Source organism: Nothobranchius furzeri, chromosome 2 (assembly GCF_043380555.1).
Source record: "Nothobranchius furzeri strain GRZ-AD chromosome 2, NfurGRZ-RIMD1, whole genome shotgun sequence".
NCBI lineage: Eukaryota > Metazoa > Chordata > Actinopteri > Cyprinodontiformes > Nothobranchiidae > Nothobranchius > Nothobranchius furzeri.
In genome coordinates, this window is record NC_091742.1 from 90801860 (window position 1) to 90823802 (window position 21943).

Sequence of the window (21943 nt, forward strand, 5' to 3'; positions counted from 1 at the left end):
TCAGTGATACTTGACACCCTAGAGGACTGCCTTTCTTATCTTCCCAGTGATGAGAAGGAGGATGTGAAAGGCCTCATTGAGGCCTACCCAATTATATTTGGAGATGTACCTTCTCGGACATCTGTGATACAGCATGACATTGATGTAGATGGTGCAACACCAATTAAACAGCATGCATATCGTTGCCCTCCCCTCAAAAGGGAAATAATAAAGCAAGAGGTGCAATATCTCCTTGAAAATGATTTGGCTGTACAAAGCCGTAGCTCGCGGAGTTCTCCATGCCTTCTGATACCTAAGCCAGATGGTTCTACTCGCGTTTTCACAGATTACCGGAGAGTGAATGCAGTCACAGCCTCAGATTCATTTCCATTGCCTCGCCTGGAGGACTGTGTAGATAGCATTGGTGCAGCTACCTCCATAACAACACTAGACAAGTTAAATGGGTACTGGCAAGTACCTCTGACCCCTAGGGCATCGGATATTTCTGCTTTCGTTACCCCAGACCATTTCTTGCAATATAAAGTAATGGCATTTGGTATGTGCAATGCTCCAGCTACCTTTCAGCGACTCATGAATTTAGTGTTGGGTGATGTTGAACACTGTAATGTTTACTTGGATGACATTGTGATCTATTCTTCTACCTGGAATGATCACATGAACACCCTAAGGGATGTTTTCAGCAGATTTGCCTAAGTTTCCTTAACATTGAATCTGGCAAAATGTGAGTTTGCTAAAGCTTTGGTGACATACTTGGGAAAACAAGTGGGCCATGGACAGGTACGCCCAGTAAACGCAAAAGTGGAAGCCATCATACACTACCATTTGGTAACCACCAGACATGAACTCCGCCGCTTTCTGGGTTTGGTTGGCTATTACAGGTGTTTTTGCCAGAACTTTTCCACTGTGGTGACCCCTCTAACAAAGATGTGCAGACCAAAGCAACCTTTTGTGTGGACTGCTGACTGTCAACATGCCGTTGTTTCTGCATAGTCTCTTCTCTGCAGTGCACCTGTATTGGCAGCTCCAAACTTCAGCAAAGTCTAAAAACTGGAAGTGGACGCATGTGCTACTGGGGTTGGAGGGGTGGTGTTGCAAGAAGGAGCAGATGGCCTCAACCACCCGGTTTCTCACTTCTCAGCTAAGTTTAAGTCCTATCAGCTTAACTATTCAACCAATGAGAAGGAGACTTTAGCCATGCTCCTGACTCTACAACATTATGATTGTGTGGGTTCAACAACATATCCTGTCACAGTGTACACTGACCATAACCCTTTGGTGTTCCTAAAGCAGATGTACAATCACAACCAAAGGTTAATGCACTGGACATTACTGGCCCAGGAGTACAGCCTGGACATAAAACATAAAAAAGGTGCAGAAAATGTGATTGCTGGTGCCGATCTCAAGAGTGCCGTGTTTATCCCCACAACATGGTGAAACCTATTAGTGTTGTATTTTTACTGTGTAAAAGTCTTTTATGGGGGATGGTGTTATGTCCACTGACCTGTAGGGGCTCTCTTGGAGTAGAGAGCTTCCTGTATGGCGTTTGTTTGCAGGTCTGCTGCCACACCCTGGAGCACAGCTGGGATCATCAGTGGACCTGCATAAAAGCTCCAGCCAGCCCCGGGCATAGATTGTGATTGTGATTGTGGTTGTGTTCGTGTTCAAACCTGAGTAGCATAAGCTACTGTGATATCAGTGCTATTTAGTGGATGCTGGTTTAGTGGATACTGGTTTTAATTGGTGTGTGATTTAACTTATTCTTTTGTTAGGTGGGAAGTTTTTGTAGGGGGTTCTCTGCCTTTTTCTTTGATACACATTTTTCTCCTGTTTTGTGGACAGCCAGTGCAGCTTTTGCATTGTATTTATTTTTATCATTAGAGAAGTGTTGCATTTTGTTTAAGCCAGATGGGAGGTTTTGTTTGTTGTTTTGGCCTTGAGACCCTGAAGTTAAAATACTTCCCCCTTTTTGTTATAGTGTTTAAAAGCCCCTGGTTTTTGTGTATTGCAACGTCACCAAATGGCCTGATTTTCAGATCCCACGTGTCATACGCACAGCCGGATATCATTACTTCATTACAGCATTAAATTCCTTCTTTTATACAAAGCCAGCTTGTGGTTCTTCTAGACTTTTATGGTCATTTTACTTTTGTTGTGTTGCACCCTGATCTCCTAGACCACTCACTTCAGAAGGGTATATATATATATAATGTATGTGTGTACACTTTCACACATAAACACACACACACACATCGAGAGAGAAACATCCCAGTGATATGGCGTTGTGTTTTTCTAGACTGTCTGCAGATCATTTAGAACAGTTTAACTCTATTCAGCATCTTTTGATAGCTATATTGTCTTTGTCATTTAAAGCAGTTCTGTCTCTTTTTATGGTCATTTAGTCTCTTTGCAGAGATTACACATCATCATCTGAATTCCATTTTTTCCCAATATCAGCATTGATTTACCAGCAGAATCTTTATTTTATTTAAGCTTTGTTTAAACATCTTTAAGATTCATTTCAAACTGAAAGTATGGAACGGCCCCTGATGATCCATCCGTACAAACTCCGTGTGCGTTTTCTTTTGCTGTGATGGGAACCTGGTTTCTGTTCAGAGAAGTGACGTACCTCCTGTTTCTGTTAGCAGTTAGGATGCTAACGTGCTAACGTGTACATACAGGCCTGATAGCCCCCCCCCCATCCCCCCCCCCCCCCCCCCCCACACACACACACACACACACAGAAATCTGGGATGGATCAGTTTGAGCCTTCATTCATTCATTCAATCTGTCTATCCTCATTTCCTTCATCCCTCCTCAATCCCTCCACTCCTCCCTCATCCCCTCTCTCTCAGGCAAGCAGAACATGCTACAGCTGTTCCTGTGATCCTCAAACATTCCTCCACCCATCCACCAGCCGTACATCCATCCATCTTACATCCACCCACCTGTCACTCCTTTTATCCAGGGAATAAAAACAACACTCACCCTGTTTTCCAGGTGATCAGCGTCTGTTTTCCAGCCTGAAGCCATCGCGTCATGATACAGTCTTGCTTACTGCCTCTCCTCTCCAGTGTGTGTGTGTGTGTGTGAGTGTATGTGGGAGAGGGAGGGGGAGGATAGCATCGTCACGGCAACACCAGCAGCTTGCAGCAGCACCATCACCGCTCAACAGCAGCAGGAGGTGGGGGTGGGTGGGTGGGTGGGTGGGGTCATACAATCTGCTCCTTTTGCAACCAATCAGGAGCAAGACAGAGAAAATGGCAAGAGCTGATTGGTTAATATGTTGGTCTGTCAAGTGGTGGGTGGGAATTGTTTCCCTGTAGATAGATAGATAGATAGATAGATAGATAGATAGATAGATAGATAGATAGATAGATAGATAGATAGATAGATAGATAGATAGATAGATAGATAGATAGATAGATAGATAGATAGATAGATAGATAGATAGATAGATATAGATAGATAGATAGATAGATAGATAGATAGATAGATAGATAGATAGATAGATAGATAGATAGATAGATAGATAGATAGATAGATAGATAGATGATAGATAGATAGATAGATAGATAGATAGATAGATAGATAGACAGACAGACAGACAGACAGACAGACAGACAGACAGACAGACAGACAGACAGACAGACAGACAGACAGACAGACAGACAGACAGACAGACAGATAGACAGATAGATAGATAGATAGATAGATAGATAGATAGATAGATAGATAGATAGACAGATAGATAGATAGATAGATAGATAGATAGATAGATAGATAGATAGATAGATAGATAGATAGATAGATAGATAGATAGATAGATAGATAGATAGATAGATAGATGATAGATAGATAGATAGATAGATAGATAGATAGATAGATAGATAGATAGATAGATAGATAGATAGACAGACAGACAGATAGATAGATAGATAGATAGATAGATAGATAGATAGATAGATAGATAGATAGATAGATAGATAGATAGATAGATAGATAGATAGATAGATGATAGATAGATAGATAGATAGATAGATAGATAGATAGATAGATAGATAGATAGATAGATAGATAGATAGACAGACAGACAGACAGACAGACAGACAGACAGACAGACAGACAGACAGATAGATAGATAGATAGATAGATAGATAGATAGATAGATAGATAGATAGATAGATAGATAGATAGACAGATAGATAGACAGATAGACAGATAGATCAACACCTGTTGTGGCTCTTTGAATAGCCTCAGTTTGGAGAAACAGATGACCTATAAATTGAAACTTTATTCAATATAAAAATATTTTCAAAAGGATCTCTGCCTTTTTGCACGGATTTCTAATGAAACAAAGATACACAATCTATTAGAACCTGTTTTAAAGGTTCTAGATCATCTCATGGTCCCAAATGTAGTGTTTAATGAGCCACAGAGGGGTCCAGACTCCCACTTTGAAAACAACAGATTTAATGAGCAAGTCACCCCCTACCAGAGTATTACTCCACTCCCACTTCCTGTTTGAAAAATGCAACAAATGCTGTTGCCTAGCAGACCGAGAGGGCGGAGACGCTAACAAAAACACACACATGCTCACAACGACATTGTGACATCATAATGTACCAATGTTCTAGGGTACCTCTTAATCAATAGCGATGGCAGATTTAAATTCAACTGCAACGCAGAGTTTTTTACCTGACAATGGCACAGCAATGACGGTGTTAGGCAGAAAATTAAATTTTTTACTAAAATGCACCTAAGTGCAAAACTACTGGCTGCACGTGTCTGCAGCACGATTAGACACGCATTTATATAGTTTATCAGAAAAAAAGTTGATTTGGGGGTGACTTGCTCTTTAAACAACTTTATTCAGACATAAAAATAAAGAATTAGAAGTATTTTCGTTAGAATCCACAGCAGCTCTAAAGTGCTTTAAAACCATCATCCTTTGGTTTTAGCAGGGCTGCTCCACAGACCTGGGACATGTCTGGCAGATACAATTAAACTAGACTCATTTGTCTCTTCACTGTTGTTTCACCATTAAACTCCGTTATTCTGTCATTCCATCATGTCTTCCTCCTTTCGCCCAGTAGGCGGCGCCAAACTAGTTCCGGTCACCGCTGTGACGCCATATTTAAAAGCCGGAAACCGGTTTCCTCGGTCATTTCAATCTGAGAAGAGGTGGTGAGCGCGGCGCAGCGGTGTTAAAATGGTGATTATGGCTTAAATCTGACCTTTACTTGAATAATTTGCCACAGTAGTGAATGATTAGTTTGTGTTTAGTGTTTTTTTGGGGGCATGAACATTAGATGATGCGTTTTAGAGCCGGATGGGTGTAGATTGTTTAACGAACAGGGCCGAGGTCTGACCACGTTGTTGACGTCTTAAAGTAAAAAAGTAAATTTAAAACGAAGGTTAATACAACTGCTTCAGACTGGACTTAACTCGCTGGTGTCTTTATGCAACAGCAGCAGATTTTTGAGTGAATATCTACGTTTCCGCTGGAAAATCTACGATTAAACCCGGCCATCCTATCGAATGCTGGATTTGGTGTTTAGGTTAACGTTATGAATTAAACGTAAACTTCCTTTGAAGCTTTTAGACAGTTTGCGTGATTTATAATCGGTGAGCACGTGTTGGAGCCTGGAGGCTCACCAGCTGTGTTTGAAAAGCAGCCATTAACTGTTTAAAGCGATTAATCGATTATGTTAGCTGAACTAGACCTCAGCCTGACTATTGGTACACCAAAGCTGAGTGCTCAGCACGTTCCAGATGTTTAAAATATGTTTTTAATGATGTAAGTTAATTAATTTCTGTTTAACAGTCGTTTGCTTTGTCCAGAGTTGTCCTGTCCCTGTTGAGTCGTCCTGCAAACGCCTAGCTGAGGTGAGTTTGGGTTTCTGTCTGCTGAAGCTTCTTCTACGCTGTGATGATGATTTTTCCTGCCATTCGTAGTTTCCACCTGAGGTCTTCCAGACCAAAGACGGCCCAAACCTTCCTTGGATGTCTGAGCGTTTTTATTTGCGACTTTGTGAAGTTTCCTCCAGAATCCTGCTGCTCTGACGGTTTGTGCTCCTCCAGGTTTCCACGGGTCCTCAAATGGCCTCCAGGGCCTCCGTAGAGAGGGCGCCATGGTGAGGAAGTAAAAAATGCTTTTGCTGAAGAAACTATGGACAGGTGAGTGTTTTACGTAAGTCCAGACTCGCCACAGCTCAGTGCTGATCCGTATTTTATAGCTTTTCTCTGCAGCTGTTGGCCCGGATCCAGCGGTTACTCATAACTCTGGTTTTGATGTATGAATTTTTGTTTTCTCTATTTAGGGTGGACCATCTCGGCTGTCTGGTTCTGCTGACTGGTCCTCGTGGAGCTGGTACGTATCATCAGAGCTGTACTATGTAGATTAGAGTTCGCTGTGATGACGATTTTTCCTGCCATTCGTAGTTTCCACCAGAGGTCTTAGGACCAAAGACGGCCCAAACCTTCCTTGGATGTCTGAGCGACTTTCAGATTCTGAAAAAAGGATTTTTTTCCCCTCCCAACTCCAGACCAACTTGTGACTTTGTTTCAGGTTCCTGTTGGCCATCCGGTGCCCGGTTAAAGGAAGCCGAGGGTCCCGTTCTCGTGTCCAGGTTGGTATCTGAATAAGCGTCTGGTTGTAGCACAAGGAGCGATCAGATGTTCGCTGTGATGATGATTTTTCCTGCCATTCGTAGTTTCCACCAGAGGTCTTAGGACCAAAGACGGCCCAAACCTTCCTTGGATGTCTGAGCGAATTACGATGATGCATCTGATGTTGTTTGTTTTATTTTATTTTTTTATTTAAACGTGTTTCTGTTTTGTGCAGGATGATTCTGCGGGGAGAGGGTCAGTTGTGGCAGCTGGAGGTTAAAATACGCAGGTTTGTATCTGACTGGGTTTAAAGAAGTTGGCTTTTAGTGGTGGTGAAGCACCAGATGATCGCTGTGATGATGATTTTTCCTGCCATTCGTAGTTTCCACCAGAGGTCTTCCAGACCAAAGATGGTCCAAACCTTCCTTGGATGTCTGAGCGACTTTAGTTCTGGTTCTGAGCATCAGCTTGGCTCTGCCTGATAGTGACCAGCTTTCCTCTCTCCTCCCTGCAGGACGACGGACTTCAGCCACCGACTTGGAGGAGTGAATTAGTTCGGTTTGAGTTGATGTCTACTGTGATTTGTGTCTGATGCCGGAGCAACTGCTGATGTCAACTATGACGTCAAATAAAATCTGATTAAATCTCATCTGTCTGGTTTTTATTTCTCTGTTAACTTAAAAATAAATGCACGTCTCCATGGAAACCATTTTAGTGGTGGGAAAGATTACCTGGTAGAAAGTGTGATCCATAAAGTTTTTATGTTGAAAAAAGCCACATTTCCTGCTGCTGACTTAAGCTTTGGTGTTACTGCAGTGACGTGGTCATGTTCATTGTGTACAGTAACCCCTGGCGTCTAATCCTGTTAAGTTGCTGGTGTGTTTGTACTGTTCCATGTACTTCATATTGGACATTCAGTCATTTATGTATCTTGTATTAATGACTCGAATTTAAAAAACGGTCAATGTGGTTGTGTGACAAGCTAGAAGATAAAATGGTGTTTATGGTTAAATGAAGGGTGTAGGTTTGCGTTCTGAATTTGAACCTCGTGGTTTTCCGTACACACGCCTTGCTACGGCTGGTGGATCGGTTCTGGTCCAGCACTGAAGATGGCAGAAGTCCATCCCCAGGTGAGTAGCCCGTGGCCGCACGAACACTGTGCTACCGTTAGTTTGACCGGTTTTAACGTCGTTTACCGCCGCTAACCGGCTCCGAGGCTGGCTAGCTAGCTGCTGGCTACGTGGCGCCACAGAAGCGCGTTAGCGGCGTTTTTAAATCGCTCGTCGGGTTTTACGGACGTGTCCCAGCCGCGCTAGCCTGCACCAGTCCAGAGACCCAGCAGCTGTTTGTCTCCGCAGGACGAGCCGCTGAGGATGAGTCCCAGAGAGACGTGGAGGTGAGTTCCTCCAGCTGCTGCTCACAAACATCTGAACAGGAGCGCCTCATGGTTCCATCTGTCTGCAGGACGCAGCACGAGCGTCTGCACTTGAAGCACCGGGGTCACGAGGCCATGCACGCGGAGATGGTTCTGATTCTGATCGCCACGTTGGTGGTGGCCCAGATCGTCCTGGTACAGTGGAAGCAGCGGCACCACCGCTCCTATAACGTGAGTGATGGAAGGTCCTGCTTCTGCCACCCAGTCTACCATTCCACCTTAAATATTAAAGGAGGTATTTGACCCTAAACCCCTCCCTGGTAGAAAGGCTCATCTGAATCTTAAACATTACATCTGAATGTTGCTGCTGGAAGAAGAGGTCCTCCTTCTATGGAAGCCCATTCCCGCCACTCAGATTTAAAAATAAATCTCATAATTATGACTTAGCTATCTCATAATTATAAGTTAGCTATCTCATAATTATGACTTAGCTATCTCATAATTATAACTTAGCTATCTCATAATTATAAGTTAGCTATCTCATAATTATGACTTAGCTATCTCATAATTATAACTTAGCTATCTCATAATTATAACTTAGCTATCGCATAATTATGACTTAGCTATCTCATAATTATAACTTAGCTATCGCATAATTATGACTTAGCTATCTCATAATTATGACTTAGCTATCTCATAATTATAACTTAGCTATCGCATAATTATGACTTAGCTATCTCATAATTATGACTTAGCTATCTCATAATTATAACTTAGCTATCTCATAATTATAACGTAGCTATCTCATTATTATGGCTTAGCTATCTCATAATTGTGACTTAGTATCTGTTACAAGTCATCCTCCCAAACTAGCTGACTCTTTAATAAACACTACGTCTCAGGGTTGACTTGTAATTCTATTTGTGCGTGAGCGTGACTCCAGTCTGAGATTACACCTCTGTGAGCTAATCAGCGATCATCTTTACCTAGATTTAGACTCTGGCAAACATACTTTAGCAGCACAAAGGAAGACTCTTGTTATAACTTCACCACAACTCAGTCACCTGCAGCTTATGCTATGCCCAGGTTAAAGACTTTAAGTTTAAGTGTTAACCTCTTGGAGTGGGATTAAAAGTAATCAGCGCCTCACCTTTCCGCTGTTACACGACACGATTGGAGACCCCAGGCTGGAAATTCCGTTTAAAGCCCCTTATATGAAGGAGCAAATATTTTATTTTATATGATGAAGTAAAAATATTCCAGATTTCCCGACGCAGCGGGTCAGATCACTCAACCGTTACAGTTGTCCTCCGAACTCTTCTCCAACACCCAAAAAACCCCAGACCGACCCCCTCTCCACGGAGCCCTCACCCTTTTATTCTCCTCAACTCTCTCCTCCTAGCCCCCCTTCCGTCTCCATGGCAACCCCTGCCTCGGAAACATTCTCCGGCCTTGGGTCCTCTCCCAGCCCCCTCCGGTATCAGTCAGATGGGCGGGGGTCTTCCCTCCTCCTTCTTCCTTCTTCAGCTCAGATCAAAGGAAGTCAAACATAAACATCTCTATACGTGTCCCTGAAGTTCTTATCACATCCTAGGCTACACCATAAAAAGTCGATACAAGGTTAAACTACAACATAAATTTGTCATGGATAGCAGATTAGTTGAAACACACACATCATTTATGGCAGCATGAGATCAGGAGTCAAATCACCACACACAGACCTCTAGCTGAACCCTGAAGCCTGGTTTCACTAACATACAGATTTGAGATGTAATCCAGAACTGCTATTAAATAATAAGACAGGTCTGGAGGATTCGAAAATCTTTATTCAACACCCCCCTTGAAACCAAGCTTCGTTAAATGGCATAAACTGCGGGAAATACTGCATATTCAAATTTCCTGGATACAAGTAAACATGTGGATTTATTGCATTCATCACTGGTGGTACTATGGCCTGGACAGACGGAGCGGCCTGAAGCTGCCGACGCAGATTGAACTCCGGAGGGCTCACTTCCTGCATCGGAACGTCCACTTTAGCAGGTGATGGTTGCATCCTGACCACACGCCTTGGCTCTTCGCCCTCCTGCACGTAGTCGTTGTGGGGTGTACTGATCCACCACCAGTCGACGTCGCCCTCTCTGAAATGAGAGAGTGCACAGGGCAAGCGCGTCTGGCCCCGTGACACATCGCGCCTGACACAATCAAAATGCTTAACTAGAGTCGAGCGTGTAATTCTCTGAAGAATCTTCTCCCTCCTCGCCACTCGAGTCCCTTTATGACTGGTACCATCAGAGACCAACACAATACGTTCCCAAACATGTGCATTCCACGGTCCATTCGGGTTTATCCTTACAGGTTTACCATCCACCAGCCCGTAAAGTGAAACTCTCTTGGGTGGCATCACCCCAGGCTGACGTCGCTTGTTCACCAGCGGCTTCTGTCCACTGGGTGGCAGCACCAGCATCTCCTGAGAGTCTGGGCCAGGCAATAGATCCTCTGATTCATCAACCTAAAAACACACACAGAGACACTAAACAGACCTTGGTTCTGGTACCAGTCACACATGACCTTTATGACCCCACTAGGGGTCAGCAGCACCCTACCATCCTCTGTGAACTTGAGGTCAGGTCTTTCTCACAAAATGCAGCCAGACACTTCTTCATCATTAATTCTGTTAGTACAACACATCCATATAATGATATCAAACATGCCACTAATAGGTATGTAAAAATCCTAGAGACCTCTAATGCAGGTCACAGGTCTTCACTGCTTCCCGCAGGAATTACACAAGTTACAGCATGCAAATTAGTAACCACAATGAATAAGTGGGCCTTTCCATCCTGATCAGATAACAGGATGTCCCAATCATTCTCTCATCATGCATTAAGCAGAAGTTATCACATCAACGTTCCAAGAGTCCTCAGCTAGGCCTCTTGTGCATCTAATATTAGCATATCTCGCCGGTAAGATTAACCTAATAGAGACAGTCTTACCGAGGTAATCAGCACATCCTCATCTGCTTCTCCAAATACCTCACGTGGAGATTCTGCACGGGCCATGATACCTTGAGAACTTTCTCTTCAAGGGAGATGTTACCTGCGTGCAGCTCTGTTCCTGAGTGCCCGGCGTCCACGTGGTCCCAATCTAATTGACTCAGGAGGCCCTTCCTCCTGCCATCGGGGCTGATTAGCAGATCTCCTGTTGCAGCTGGCAAAACACTTCAAAAGATGCATGAGTTTAACACAAACAGATAACATCACCAGGACCCCTCCTACGATCACAGGGACCTTGGCGTAAACCCATAATTCAGAGATTATCAGAGAGGCAACACCCATTGCTCCCTGGGCGACCACCTTAACGGCCTCTCTGATACCTAAGGTTAATCCTTGGCCAATAATTTTAAAACCCTTCTGGACAAATTCCCAATCAGACATCCTAGCTCTTTCACTCAACCAACATGTGCCTGTCCGATTGGGAAAATGAAAGGAACCAGAACAGTTCTGCTCCCAACGACCCCCACCAACAGGAATCCATGCTTGAAAGGGCCATATACCCAAGTCGCTCCTGTATTCAACAGCATCTATGTCCTCCTGACAAAAACAAGCTTTGGGGCCTTTCGAGTTGGCAAAGTAACCCCATCCTACTCCTAATGATGGGAAATTCTCTGAGTCCCAGACGACGTAGCTGCTCCAATTTGAGTGCCACCAGTGGGGGTAACCGTGAGGGTCAACAAAGCCGCCCAGTTCATAAGGATTATACACATTTTTCCCATTTCTAACAGCAATTTTCGTAGCGGGCTGGGCCAAAGTTCTGAAGCACGCATCAGACCTACACCACCTGGTTAACAGAGAATTTCGCACCCAATGTGCTTCCCTGAATCGTAAAGCTTGTTCGCGATACGCATAATCATACTCCAAGTCTCGCAGCTCTCCAGTATAATGCCCCCATGTCATATTCATAAACCGAAACTTTGAATAAGCTGGGGTGGAGTACAAATCATCTAGATGCGGACCTTGAGATCGGACCATAGTCAGTTCTATTAAACTGCCATGTTTCTCCATCCTCACGAACGGAGGAGTCATATTTACACCTTTTTTCACATTTACATCTTTAATCGTTGGGACTGTAGCTGGGTTCAACAACGCCAGTAAATTAGCCATCCAAAAGATTGTAGAGCCGAGTCTCTCTTTAGGCCTGCATTCTAACACCCCTTCTGTCAGATTGGTAGCCCACCATTGTCCAAAAAGGACATCGTACTCTGTCACTCGCCCTGGCTTATCAAACCCGTTCGGGGCAAAATGTCCCATTAAGCCATGAACATCCTCCGTCCACATTTCATATGACACATTCAGAGCCCATCTCTTCGATGTGCTATTCACAAGCCATGCATCATGACTCGTTTTCGGAATCATTCCAGGAAAAGGACCTCGTACATGTCCACCTAAGGACATTAACTTCCATATATAATTATTCCACCATGTTCTGGGGTATTTTGGGTCACTAGTTAATTTCTTAATACATCTCCACACGCTATCCGCCTCTCCTTTGTCCCAGGCCAGACGTGGGATGATCATAAAATATTCTGTCATTCCATCTATCAAGCTCCTGTTCAGCACATGCGGAGCATGAATGAAGTTTAATTTAACTCCCTTTGGGGTTACATGCAATGTCATGGGTAACAGTTGTTTTCCCTTTCCTAAAGGGATCATTTTGTAAGCTGAAAAAGCTTTGGTTCTGTCCAACCAAATACTCTGTGGACTAGGAAGCCTGTGGCCTTTCGTCTGCTCTTTAGCAGCACGCGTCTGCCTCCTCAAGTGAGGGGTCACAGCCGTGTCTGCGTCTTGTGGAGCAATCAGCTGCGACATGGGGGGTAGGGAACCCCCCTCCATTGCCCAGCTATCATTCCCAGCTGCAGTTCCATTCGGGAACGCAAGGAGTCTGAATATCATGCAATCAGAAACCTTATCAAAACCAGTTATATATTCTCCCCAGACAGTTAGTACCCCAAAATGGTAGATTTTAGTAATACATTCCACAGGTTGTACATCAACTGTGAAATCCCACACTTTAAGCTTTCCTTCCTCCCATCCTAACAGCCCATAAGTAGAATTATGGCTGTCGGTGACATTATTAAGCTGCTCTAACCACATCAGCCAGCCGGTAGATGTGGGGCTACAGGCCTCGCCTGGATCAGGGATTGGACAGCCCTGTGTAACAGCCTTACAATATTCCATCCACTGAGTGGCATTAAAGCTCTCCTCATGAGGAGTCAAGCACGACACTCTAGGCAGGTCTAGGGTTCCTGGTCGCTTGTGAACCCACCCTTTAACCACAGCCGTGGTCTTGAGTGTTACAACTCGTGAAACAGGCATCGAGATGAAAGATATCGCTACCACACAGATTAATAAGCCGATACAACATAAGATACCTCCTCTCCAACTCTCCCAGCAAGTCTTATCAGGAGGTCGTGTGAGGAGCCGATCTAGCTCCTCCTCCTCCCACTCTCCGCAGGAATCCATGAATCTCTGCTGCCTGTAGAGACGAGGAGAATTAGGCAGAGAGCTTCATCATACACATTTTTCTTAATTCACCTGTGGCCTTGGCGCAGCCACGGTGTCCCTTGTAAATAGCCCGGGGGTCTCCGCGTGCCGATCCCACTCCAAGTTTACTGCTATTAAAACACCATCACTCTTCTTGAGTGAGTCTCTCCAGACATCCAGCTTCTTCCAGCCTTTTTTTGTTTTAACTAATACTTGCGTCTGACTTCTGGTTATTGACAAGTCATTACATGTTGGTACAGTAGCTGAGGTGTACCAATCCTTATCTGTTGTCTCATGACGAACCTGTCTCCTTTCCCACTCGTCAGTGGTTATAGGAAACTTGCCTCGCCTGTCTCTCCAACACAGCTGTGGTTCAGTAGCTTCCCACAGCACCTTTCCCCAAGGTGAGAAAGTTTCACTCAAACTCCCTCCCTTTCTAGTACACACTATCTCTTTAAAGCAATTCTCCCAATATGCCTGGGAGCATGTCAAGCCTGACAGGTGACTCATCTCAGGAACCAGCAACACCACAGGGTAAATTCGCACCCCACATGAACTGGAACAACTGGAGAGTCTTCCTTTGTCCACTCTGCAACATTTTCTAGATTCATCAACACTATGATGATCCAGACGACCAATTCTTGTTTTGCCTGCTTTACTCATCCAACAATCTCCACACCACGCCACTTTCATCACACCATGTAATTCCACAACGTTTGTGGGTGAAGGATTTTTTCTCAGAACTTTGTCTTTAAGAAATCTCGGGCCTTCCCACCTTATCTCAGCAACCTCATTGCCACAGTTTGCGCATGTACCCGGTCTGTAAACTGACCAGCTGAAGCACTCCTCATCACAACTTTGCCCTCGTACTTTACCTAATGTAATCCCCCCTGAACTTGATGCACTCAGCAGCCATATTGGGGATGCAATTCCACCTTCATTTAGTGGTACCCATTTCTTTACAGTCTTCAAGCCAGACTGTGCTTTGGTTAGGGGTTGCACATCTGATTGTGTTCCCTTCATGGTTCCCCTCAATCTTTTCAACTTTTCCATCCTGGGGTCTTTTATGCAGGAAGCTTCTCTCTTGTTCTCCCTGTAGAGAGACAGAGAGTGTGTCTTTAGCAGTTTATTGTCTCAAAGGCTGTTCTAATAGAGCCTTATTAATGGCCAGAACTGCTCCTGGAGAATCCCATTCCTTCAAGTTCAAGGTTTTTATCGCCTCTTTAACGGTGCGAACTGCTCTCTCAGCCACTCCGTTTGTGTGTGGCTTGTAGGGGATGGACCACTGGATTATCAGTCCTTCATTCTCCAGCAGCTCCAGAACAACTTTATTTTTGAAATGTGGTACATTATCCATCCTGATAGCTTTTATTTGTGGATAACACATCAGGATTCTCGCTAGGCAATCTGCAATCCTTCCTGCTGTCATATTGGGCAAAGGGAACATACCTCCTATACTCTCCCCCCTGTTCCCTTTGACCACCAGGAAATACTTATTGCCCCTTCGTGTTCTCTTCAGCTCTCCAATGTCACAAGAGACAGAGGTCAAGCCTTCTGGACCAATACGGTCGCCAACCACTTTCTCTGTGGGTTGTTTACCCAGCTCTAAGCATAGAGCGCAGTGTGATTTAACATCTCTCAGCACAGAGTCCAAATGGGGGATGCAAACTGCATTCTGCAAGCACCACTTCTTCAGCCTTTGAAGACCGGGGCGCCCCAGAGTTTAATGCAGCTTCTTCACCAGGTCGTAGTCAGACTCTGTACTGTCATGCAAAACCAATCTCACCATTCTGGCCTGCACCAGTCTGTCCACCGCAGCATTACCTCTGGCAGCAGAGGTGTCACTCAGTGTGTGGGCCGGCTGGTGTCGTACCTGGAAGTTGCCTTTTCTCAGCGCACATGATGTACCCATAGCTTCTAATACAGCTGTGAGCTCTGCTTTCTGAGCAGAACCTGCAATTCTCCCATTTCTCTGAGAGGTCCTCTTGTTATTTACATATTTAATCCATGCCCAGAATGCCATAACATCATTCTGTGTTTTTCTGTGTCTCTGTGCTCAAAAGCACAGTGACTGTTTTTACAAAGTTCAATGACCTCACTCACTCTCCTCTGTGAGCACACGGTCATTATTCATCAGTCTCACCCCCCTTGCTTCTAACCCCTCGCTTTAAGGCCTGGAGAGACTGCATTCTTTCTGACAGCTTTGGTATATTTTCACCATAAAACCCCAGCTTTCCAGCACTCCTTCAAGCTGCAGCAGGGTTTTTTGGCAGCGTGATGTTTTCAAAAACTTTCACATCTACCTTTCTCCCTTCAGGAGTGTATTGATATCCCAGAAACTTTATATTTCAGATCAACAAGTAACTCGTTCCAATCCTCCACCCCCCTGCCCATTGGATTCTGAGGCACACACGGGGGAGGGGTAGCTTGAATTACATATAGCTCTCCTTTGCACAATCCACAATCATCCTTGATTTTTTGGCAAAGTTAATAGTTTTCATCTCGTGTCTGAGAAGGGCTTTCTGTTGCTCATCAATCAAAGCTCCCTGAACAATCCTGTCCATTTCTTTATCTACATCTACAACAGCTCCTCTCACCACCACCTGAAAATCATGATCTGGCACAAGGCTTGCTGGATGAGTAAAATCAGACAGATTATTTTGCACAAGCTCCACCAAGTCTGAAATGCACAACCAACTAGCATATTTCGGCGCAGGCATGCATAAAGCGGGCATTTTATCATGGAACGCGGGTTGAAAATCAATATCTGACCCATCTGCTAGACGTGCTGAGCGTAACTCGCTAACCTCTGTTAGAAAACATCGCTCCCACTCCAGCTGGGCCGTCACGAGCCCACAAGCTCTCAATATCAGCCATTCTCTCACCGCGTTCTTCCTCCCTCGCTTACTGCAGCCATCCCTAAATTTTCCCTCAGTTACACGAGTATCTTTACTCATAAAGATCACCTCGCATCAAAATCGTTGTCCTTTAAAGGCAGGGTGTGCGTGCACACACACCAGCAGCAACTTAGCTGTTCTGCCCCGGATTACGTCCACGAGGTCAGGAATTGCAACCTGCGACTTCATTCTATTTTGTGAGAATCTTTTACGAGGCCCCTCACTTTCCTGCGTGTGAGAATTCTGCTAAGAGGTTCTCACAAAACCCCTTTGCGCCGTGTGCACCTGGTGGAGAGAAACGCACTTCTACGGAACCGATCCAACCGGACCAGTGCGTTCCAACACACTTCCAGCTACTGGACTTCAGAATCTAAACTCATAGGCTCCCTAAGCGGCCCCCTTCGGCCAATATAGCCGGCTCCTTAGGGACAAATTGTCCGCCCTTGCGGACAATTTTCCCAGTTCCGGACTTTCTAAGCTCACAACAGGTTGTTTTCTACTCAACTGCGAAATCACAGCCCCACGTTATTGGGCGCCATGTTACAAGTCATCCTCCCAAACTAGCTGACTCTTTAATAAACACTACGTCTCAGGGTTGACTTGTAATTCTATTTGTGCGTGAGCGTGACTCCAGTCTGAGATTACACCTCTGTGAGCTAATCAGCGATCATCTTTACCTAGATTTAGACTCTGGCAAACATACTTTAGCAGCACAAAGGAAGACTCTTGTTATAACTTCACCACAACTCAGTCACCTGCAGCTTATGCTATGCCCAGGTTAAAGACTTTAAGTTTAAGTGTTAACCTCTTGGAGTGGGATTAAAAGTAATCAGCGCCTCACCTTTCCGCTGTTACACGACACGATTGGAGACCCCAGGCTGGAAATTCCGTTTAAAGCCCCTTATATGAAGGAGCAAATATTTTATTTTATATGATGAAGTAAAAATATTCCAGATTTCCCGACGCAGCGGGTCAGATCACTCAACCGTTACAGTTGTCCTCCGAACTCTTCTCCAACACCCAAAAAACCCCAGACCGACCCCCTCTCCACGGAGCCCTCACCCTTTTATTCTCCTCAACTCTCTCCTCCTAGCCCCCCTTCCGTCTCCATGGCAACCCCTGCCTCGGAAACATTCTCCGGCCTTGGGTCCTCTCCCAGCCCCCTCCGGTATCAGTCAGATGGGCGGGGGTCTTCCCTCCTCCTTCTTCCTTCTTCAGCTCAGATCAAAGGAAGTCAAACATAAACATCTCTATACGTGTCCCTGAAGTTCTTATCACATCCTAGGCTACACCATAAAAAGTCGATACAAGGTTAAACTACAACATAAATTTGTCATGGATAGCAGATTAGTTGAAACACACACATCATTTATGGCAGCATGAGATCAGGAGTCAAATCACCACACACAGACCTCTAGCTGAACCCTGAAGCCTGGTTTCACTAACATACAGATTTGAGATGTAATCCAGAACTGCTATTAAATAATAAGACAGGTCTGGAGGAATCGAAAATCTTTATTCAACAGTATCTCATAATAATGAGATAGCTATCTCATAATTATGAGATAATAATTTTTATTTTTTTTATCCGAGTGGCGGGAATGGGCCTCCGTACTCCTACACATCATTAGATTCTGATGGAAAACAGACGGTGAAACTCGAGGATGAGAAAAGCCTGACAGATCTACATCACACTGTCACCTAACATTCATGAACTCACTCAACTTGACTTGTGACTGGGAAGGCTGTTAGCTTAGCATTAGCTACTCCACCACACAGCAGAACTCCTTCACGCTTGTGTTATATGTGGAGGTAAAATATGAACGTTGCAGTGCAGATGTAGTCGGTGGTTCATGTTGCTGTTAGCCAGTCAGAGGATGGATGTCCAAATATCAGCGAGTAAGACTCCAAATCTTGTCGTCTGAAGCTCGGCTCTGATGTAGCTCACTTCTAGTTCCTGAAACCGGAGCACTAGAGCGCCGCCCCCCAGTACGACTTATGAGGCAGTCATTCCTACTAGAGACCACTGCAAATGCATTAAAATAGGGTTGAAGGGCCTTTTTAAATAGCAGTAATTCCCTGTAAATAACCTGGTATTTCGTTATAAACTACTAGAGGGCTTCGTGTGAATATCTAGAGGAATGAAGGTCGCAGACTTTCATAGAAAAACAGAATTCTCTTGTAAAAGCTGCAGATTTCCACATCTTTCAGCTGTAGAATTCCACACAAATTACCACAGAATTCCATAAGGTTCGTTAAATATTTTATAACAGCAGCAACACATTTTCATCTAGGCTGAAATCAGACTAGCTGTTAGCTTGTCAGTCCAAGAGATCATAAACTCAATTTCTCTGAACAGAGGCTGTTCAGGTAGCCATCCACAACAAGGTTTATTTATAAATAAAAGACAGAATGGACTAAATGTCCCATCTTTAGTTTAGACTCTCCTGGTTCTGACACCAGTCTAAACCGGTCCCTGTCGTCCACGCAGATGGTGACGCTGATCCAGATGTGGGTGGTTCCTCTCTACTTCACCATTAAACTGTACTGGTGGAGGTTTCTGTCCATGTGGGGGATGTTCTCCGTCATCACCAGCTACGTCATCTTCAGAGCCACGCGTAAGCCGCTGTCCTGCAGGACGCCCAGGTGAGGGGACACCGGGACGTCTCAAACATGGCGTGTGCTGACGTGAGACAGAAACAGGAAGTTATTTCTGTTAGCAGGGCTAGCTCCCAGGCTAGAGTTAGCCCAAAGGCTCCGGTGGTGGTCGAGGAGTTTATTTATTCCTGAAGGAAGAAAAGTTTAGCTAGCTTGTTAGCGGGTTAGCATGTCAGCAGCTGTTTAACTCCCGGTGTTAAAACTGTATTTAAACACATCCGCTGTTTTGTGTTTGAGACCAAAGGACTGCGGTCTCCTGTCCACGTTTACACACCCAATACGAATCAGCCGTTGTGTTCCGCGTGTCCCACCTCCAGGATGGTCTACAAGTGGTTCCTGCTGATCTACTGGCTGAGTTACGGCGTGGGGGTTCTGGGATACCTCGCCATCATGTTCACCATGTTCGGCTTCAACGGCTTCTTCAGGTCAGTCGCTGCTGCTAGCTGGTGCAGTACGAAGGTGGTGTTTTCCATGTAGGGGTGGGGGCAACCTGCAAGAAGGATGGATCCATGGATGAGTTGATGTAGATGTGTGCACTCAACAGTTATAGTCACGACGACGGTGAGACAGAAGGTCCGTCACCTTTAATGGTCCGCTGTGGCTCTCGGCGGCATCGACGTTGTTTGTGCTGAATAATTATCACCCGTCTGTTTGGTTTTAAGCTTTTTTTTTTTAGTCGTAATGACTTTAATACAGGTCTTTATGCTCTCGACTGCAGGATCAAGGCAGAGGACTCCATGGACGTGGGGGTGATCATGCTGTTCTACGGGCTTTACTACGGCGTGATGGGACGCGACTTTGCTGAAATCTGCACCGACTACATGGCTTCCACCATCGGGGTGAAACTCACTCACTCGCCCTCTGAACCGTTTATTCGTGAGCAGGGTCTCGGCGGGCTGGTGTTAACCCCAGCTGTCGTCGAGCAGGAACGCCTGGACATGTCTCCAGTCCACCACGGGGACGCACTGAGACAAACAACCAGTCACCCCTAGGGTCACCTTAAAGCTGACATGCATGTTTTTGGTCTCGAAGGCAGGGGAAACCCATGCATCCCTGATAACACACACACACACACTCACTAAAAAGGGTTCTTCTATATAATTCTGTGATTGTTATCGCTCTCTGGTCCGAACCAGCCGTATTTCTGTGTTTTTAGTACTATAACAAGGGGGGCATGCCCAGCAGGAGCCTGACGGGGGACATCTGCGCGGTGTGTGGGCAGAGGATCCTGGTGGAGGTGGAGGAGGAGGGGTTAATCGAGGACACCTACCAGCTGTCCTGTGGACACATGTATCCTCCTGATCCCGGCTGGAGGACATTGTTGAGTCCGTTCCTTTACCGATATCCAGACTCCTACAGGAGCAGGAGAGCTGGTGTTGATTTCAGGGAATTCGCCTTAACTCGCCCTGCCCTTTCAGATTCCACGAGTTCTGCATCCGCGGCTGGTGCATTGTGGGTAAGAAGCAGACGTGTCCATACTGTAACGAGAAGGTCGACTTGAAGAGGATGATGAACAACCCGTATCCTTTGGTTCAAACTTGTGGTTCTAGTTTTAGTCACAGACACACAGTGATTAAAGTGGCTCTGTGGTCTAAATAATTTGTTCTCCTTAATTCTTCCTCTTTTAATCCAGCTGGGAGAAAACTCACATTCTGTATGGACAGCTGCTGGACTGGCTCAGGTATTTGGTCGCCTGGCAGCCTATCGTCATCGGTATCGTTCACGGGATAAACTTCTCTCTGGGTCTCGAGTAGAGAGCCCTGAGGAACGCCGCTGTTAATGTCTCTGAGAAGGAGAACCATGGAGCTGTCGAGCTCCAAGCAACGATGGCCACTTTTCCTATGGTTGCAACATGATCTGCAAATCCAGGATAGCACCATGAACTCAAACTGCTGCCAACATGGAGAAAACCTCAAGCACATATCCAGTATTTGCAGAAGCATCTTGTTCTTTCCTCTGCAGATAACACATTGCTATACTTTTTAACTCAAGTTTCTGTTTTACTTGCACACAGCTGGAGTTCTATGCTTCTACTTTTTCTGAAGCTGCAGCTTTTTTGCACATTGATGTCAAACGATTTTGTCCAGAAAACTTCATGTCAAACTTCTGTTTTAATTTTTTATTTTGAGTTTGTGTTTACAGCTAATTTGTTATTGTGAGATTTTATTGGTTAACTTCCAGGAACTGAAACAAGGTTTCTGTCAGGAAAAAAAAAACATTCAAGTTTTGCAGCTCATGACTTTGTATATAATAAAAATATATATATAAAGCCTTATGGTGTTCGTTTACTGTTACTATTTCTATTTTTTTCTTCCCATGCCTAATCTATGGAAGTTTAAAATAAAAAAAATGTGAAATGAAAGGAAACAAATTAATATATGTATCACTTTTAACTAAATGTAAAAACGTCAGTGCAGTGTAAAAATAAGTTATATTTCATTAAACTTACCCGTTACCATCACATCGCTCAAATGTTTTAACTGTTAAAAGTGCAATGTCGATTGTTTCTACTTCCTAAGCTTCCAGAAAAACTTTCAATGTTTCACAAACAAGTTCTATTAGCCTGGTCACTGATTTATAAACATAATTTTACTCCCCATGCATACTTGATCTGGAATAACAGGAACATAGTGTATAAAAATAAATCATTGTTTTTCTCTAATTGGGTTGAGAAACAGATCATTTTTGTGAATCAGTTGTATAATACTAATGGACAGCTTATGTCTTACACAGAACTCCTAAACACATATAAATTTCCGGCAACTCCCAAAGAATATGCCATACTGTTTGCTGCAATACCTATGGGTGTTAGAATGCTTTTTAAAGGTGTTCTACCAGTTGTACCGCCTATTTCTCTTCCCGAC

At 44.5% G+C, this 21943-nt stretch overlaps 4 protein-coding genes and 4 non-coding genes across 9 annotated transcripts in view; 6 read left to right on the top strand and 2 right to left on the bottom strand.

The window, feature by feature from the left end:
• The window catches only part of LOC107395098 (tripartite motif-containing protein 2), a 31960-nt gene extending 28818 nt beyond the window's left edge, over positions 1-3142 (bottom strand). The window contains exon 1 of the mRNA XM_054737071.2: positions 2986-3142. The gene's annotated coding sequence lies outside the window, so the exon portion shown is untranslated. The remainder of the gene's footprint in view (positions 1-2985) is intronic.
• Positions 1-21943, top strand: part of fgb (fibrinogen beta chain) — a 199461-nt gene that overhangs the window by 57042 nt on the left and 120476 nt on the right. The window lies entirely within an intron of this gene.
• Positions 5922-6015, top strand: LOC129159932 (small nucleolar RNA SNORD14). Its single transcript, XR_008560954.1, has one exon. It is a non-coding gene; the product is annotated as a small nucleolar RNA SNORD14 (small nucleolar RNA).
• On the top strand, positions 6345-21540 carry rnf175 (ring finger protein 175). The gene is made up of 12 exons (XM_054737070.2): positions 6345-6370; positions 6569-6629; positions 6845-6898; positions 7124-7739; positions 7968-8005; positions 8074-8215; positions 18913-19067; positions 19397-19504; positions 19798-19918; positions 20236-20369; positions 20498-20599; positions 20713-21540. Exons 4-12 carry the CDS (start codon positions 7719-7721, stop codon positions 20831-20833), a joined length of 942 nt encoding a protein of 313 aa, XP_054593045.2. The 5' UTR covers positions 6345-6370; positions 6569-6629; positions 6845-6898; positions 7124-7718; the 3' UTR covers positions 20834-21540.
• On the top strand, positions 6408-6500 carry LOC129159934 (small nucleolar RNA SNORD14). The gene has a single exon (XR_008560956.1). It is a non-coding gene; the product is annotated as a small nucleolar RNA SNORD14 (small nucleolar RNA).
• Positions 6680-6772, top strand: LOC129159933 (small nucleolar RNA SNORD14). Its single transcript, XR_008560955.1, has one exon. It is a non-coding gene; the product is annotated as a small nucleolar RNA SNORD14 (small nucleolar RNA).
• LOC129159931 (small nucleolar RNA SNORD14) lies at positions 6958-7051 on the top strand. Its single transcript, XR_008560953.1, has one exon. It is a non-coding gene; the product is annotated as a small nucleolar RNA SNORD14 (small nucleolar RNA).
• LOC139061550 (uncharacterized) lies at positions 9179-11081 on the bottom strand. 2 transcript variants are annotated; one of them, XM_070548358.1, is made up of 3 exons: positions 10978-11076; positions 10588-10655; positions 9179-10493 (listed from the first exon to the last, which is right to left on the bottom strand). In XM_070548358.1, exons 2-3 carry the CDS (start codon positions 10648-10650, stop codon positions 9813-9815), a joined length of 744 nt encoding a protein of 247 aa, XP_070404459.1. In that variant the 5' UTR covers positions 10651-10655; positions 10978-11076; the 3' UTR covers positions 9179-9812. The 2 variants fall into 2 exon arrangements, with proteins under 2 accessions (XP_070404459.1, XP_070404458.1); XM_070548357.1 differs by lacking the exon at positions 10588-10655 and having other exon boundaries at positions 10978-11081.

Coding starts and splice junctions, on each gene's coding strand:
- rnf175 (XM_054737070.2), top strand. CDS start 7,719: ATGGCAGAAGTCCATCCCCAG. Junction 19,919..20,235: donor ACATGGCTTCCACCATCGGG/GTGAAACTCACT, acceptor CTGTGTTTTTAG/TACTATAACAAGGGGGGCAT. Junction 20,370..20,497: donor CAGCTGTCCTGTGGACACAT/GTATCCTCCTGA, acceptor CTGCCCTTTCAG/ATTCCACGAGTTCTGCATCC.
- LOC139061550 (XM_070548357.1), bottom strand. CDS start 11,043: ATGGCCCGTGCAGAATCTCCACGTGAGGTATTTGGAGAAGCAGATGAG. Junction 10,494..10,977: donor AGGATGTGCTGATTACCTCG/GTAAGACTGTCT, acceptor GTGTGTTTTTAG/GTTGATGAATCAGAGGATCT.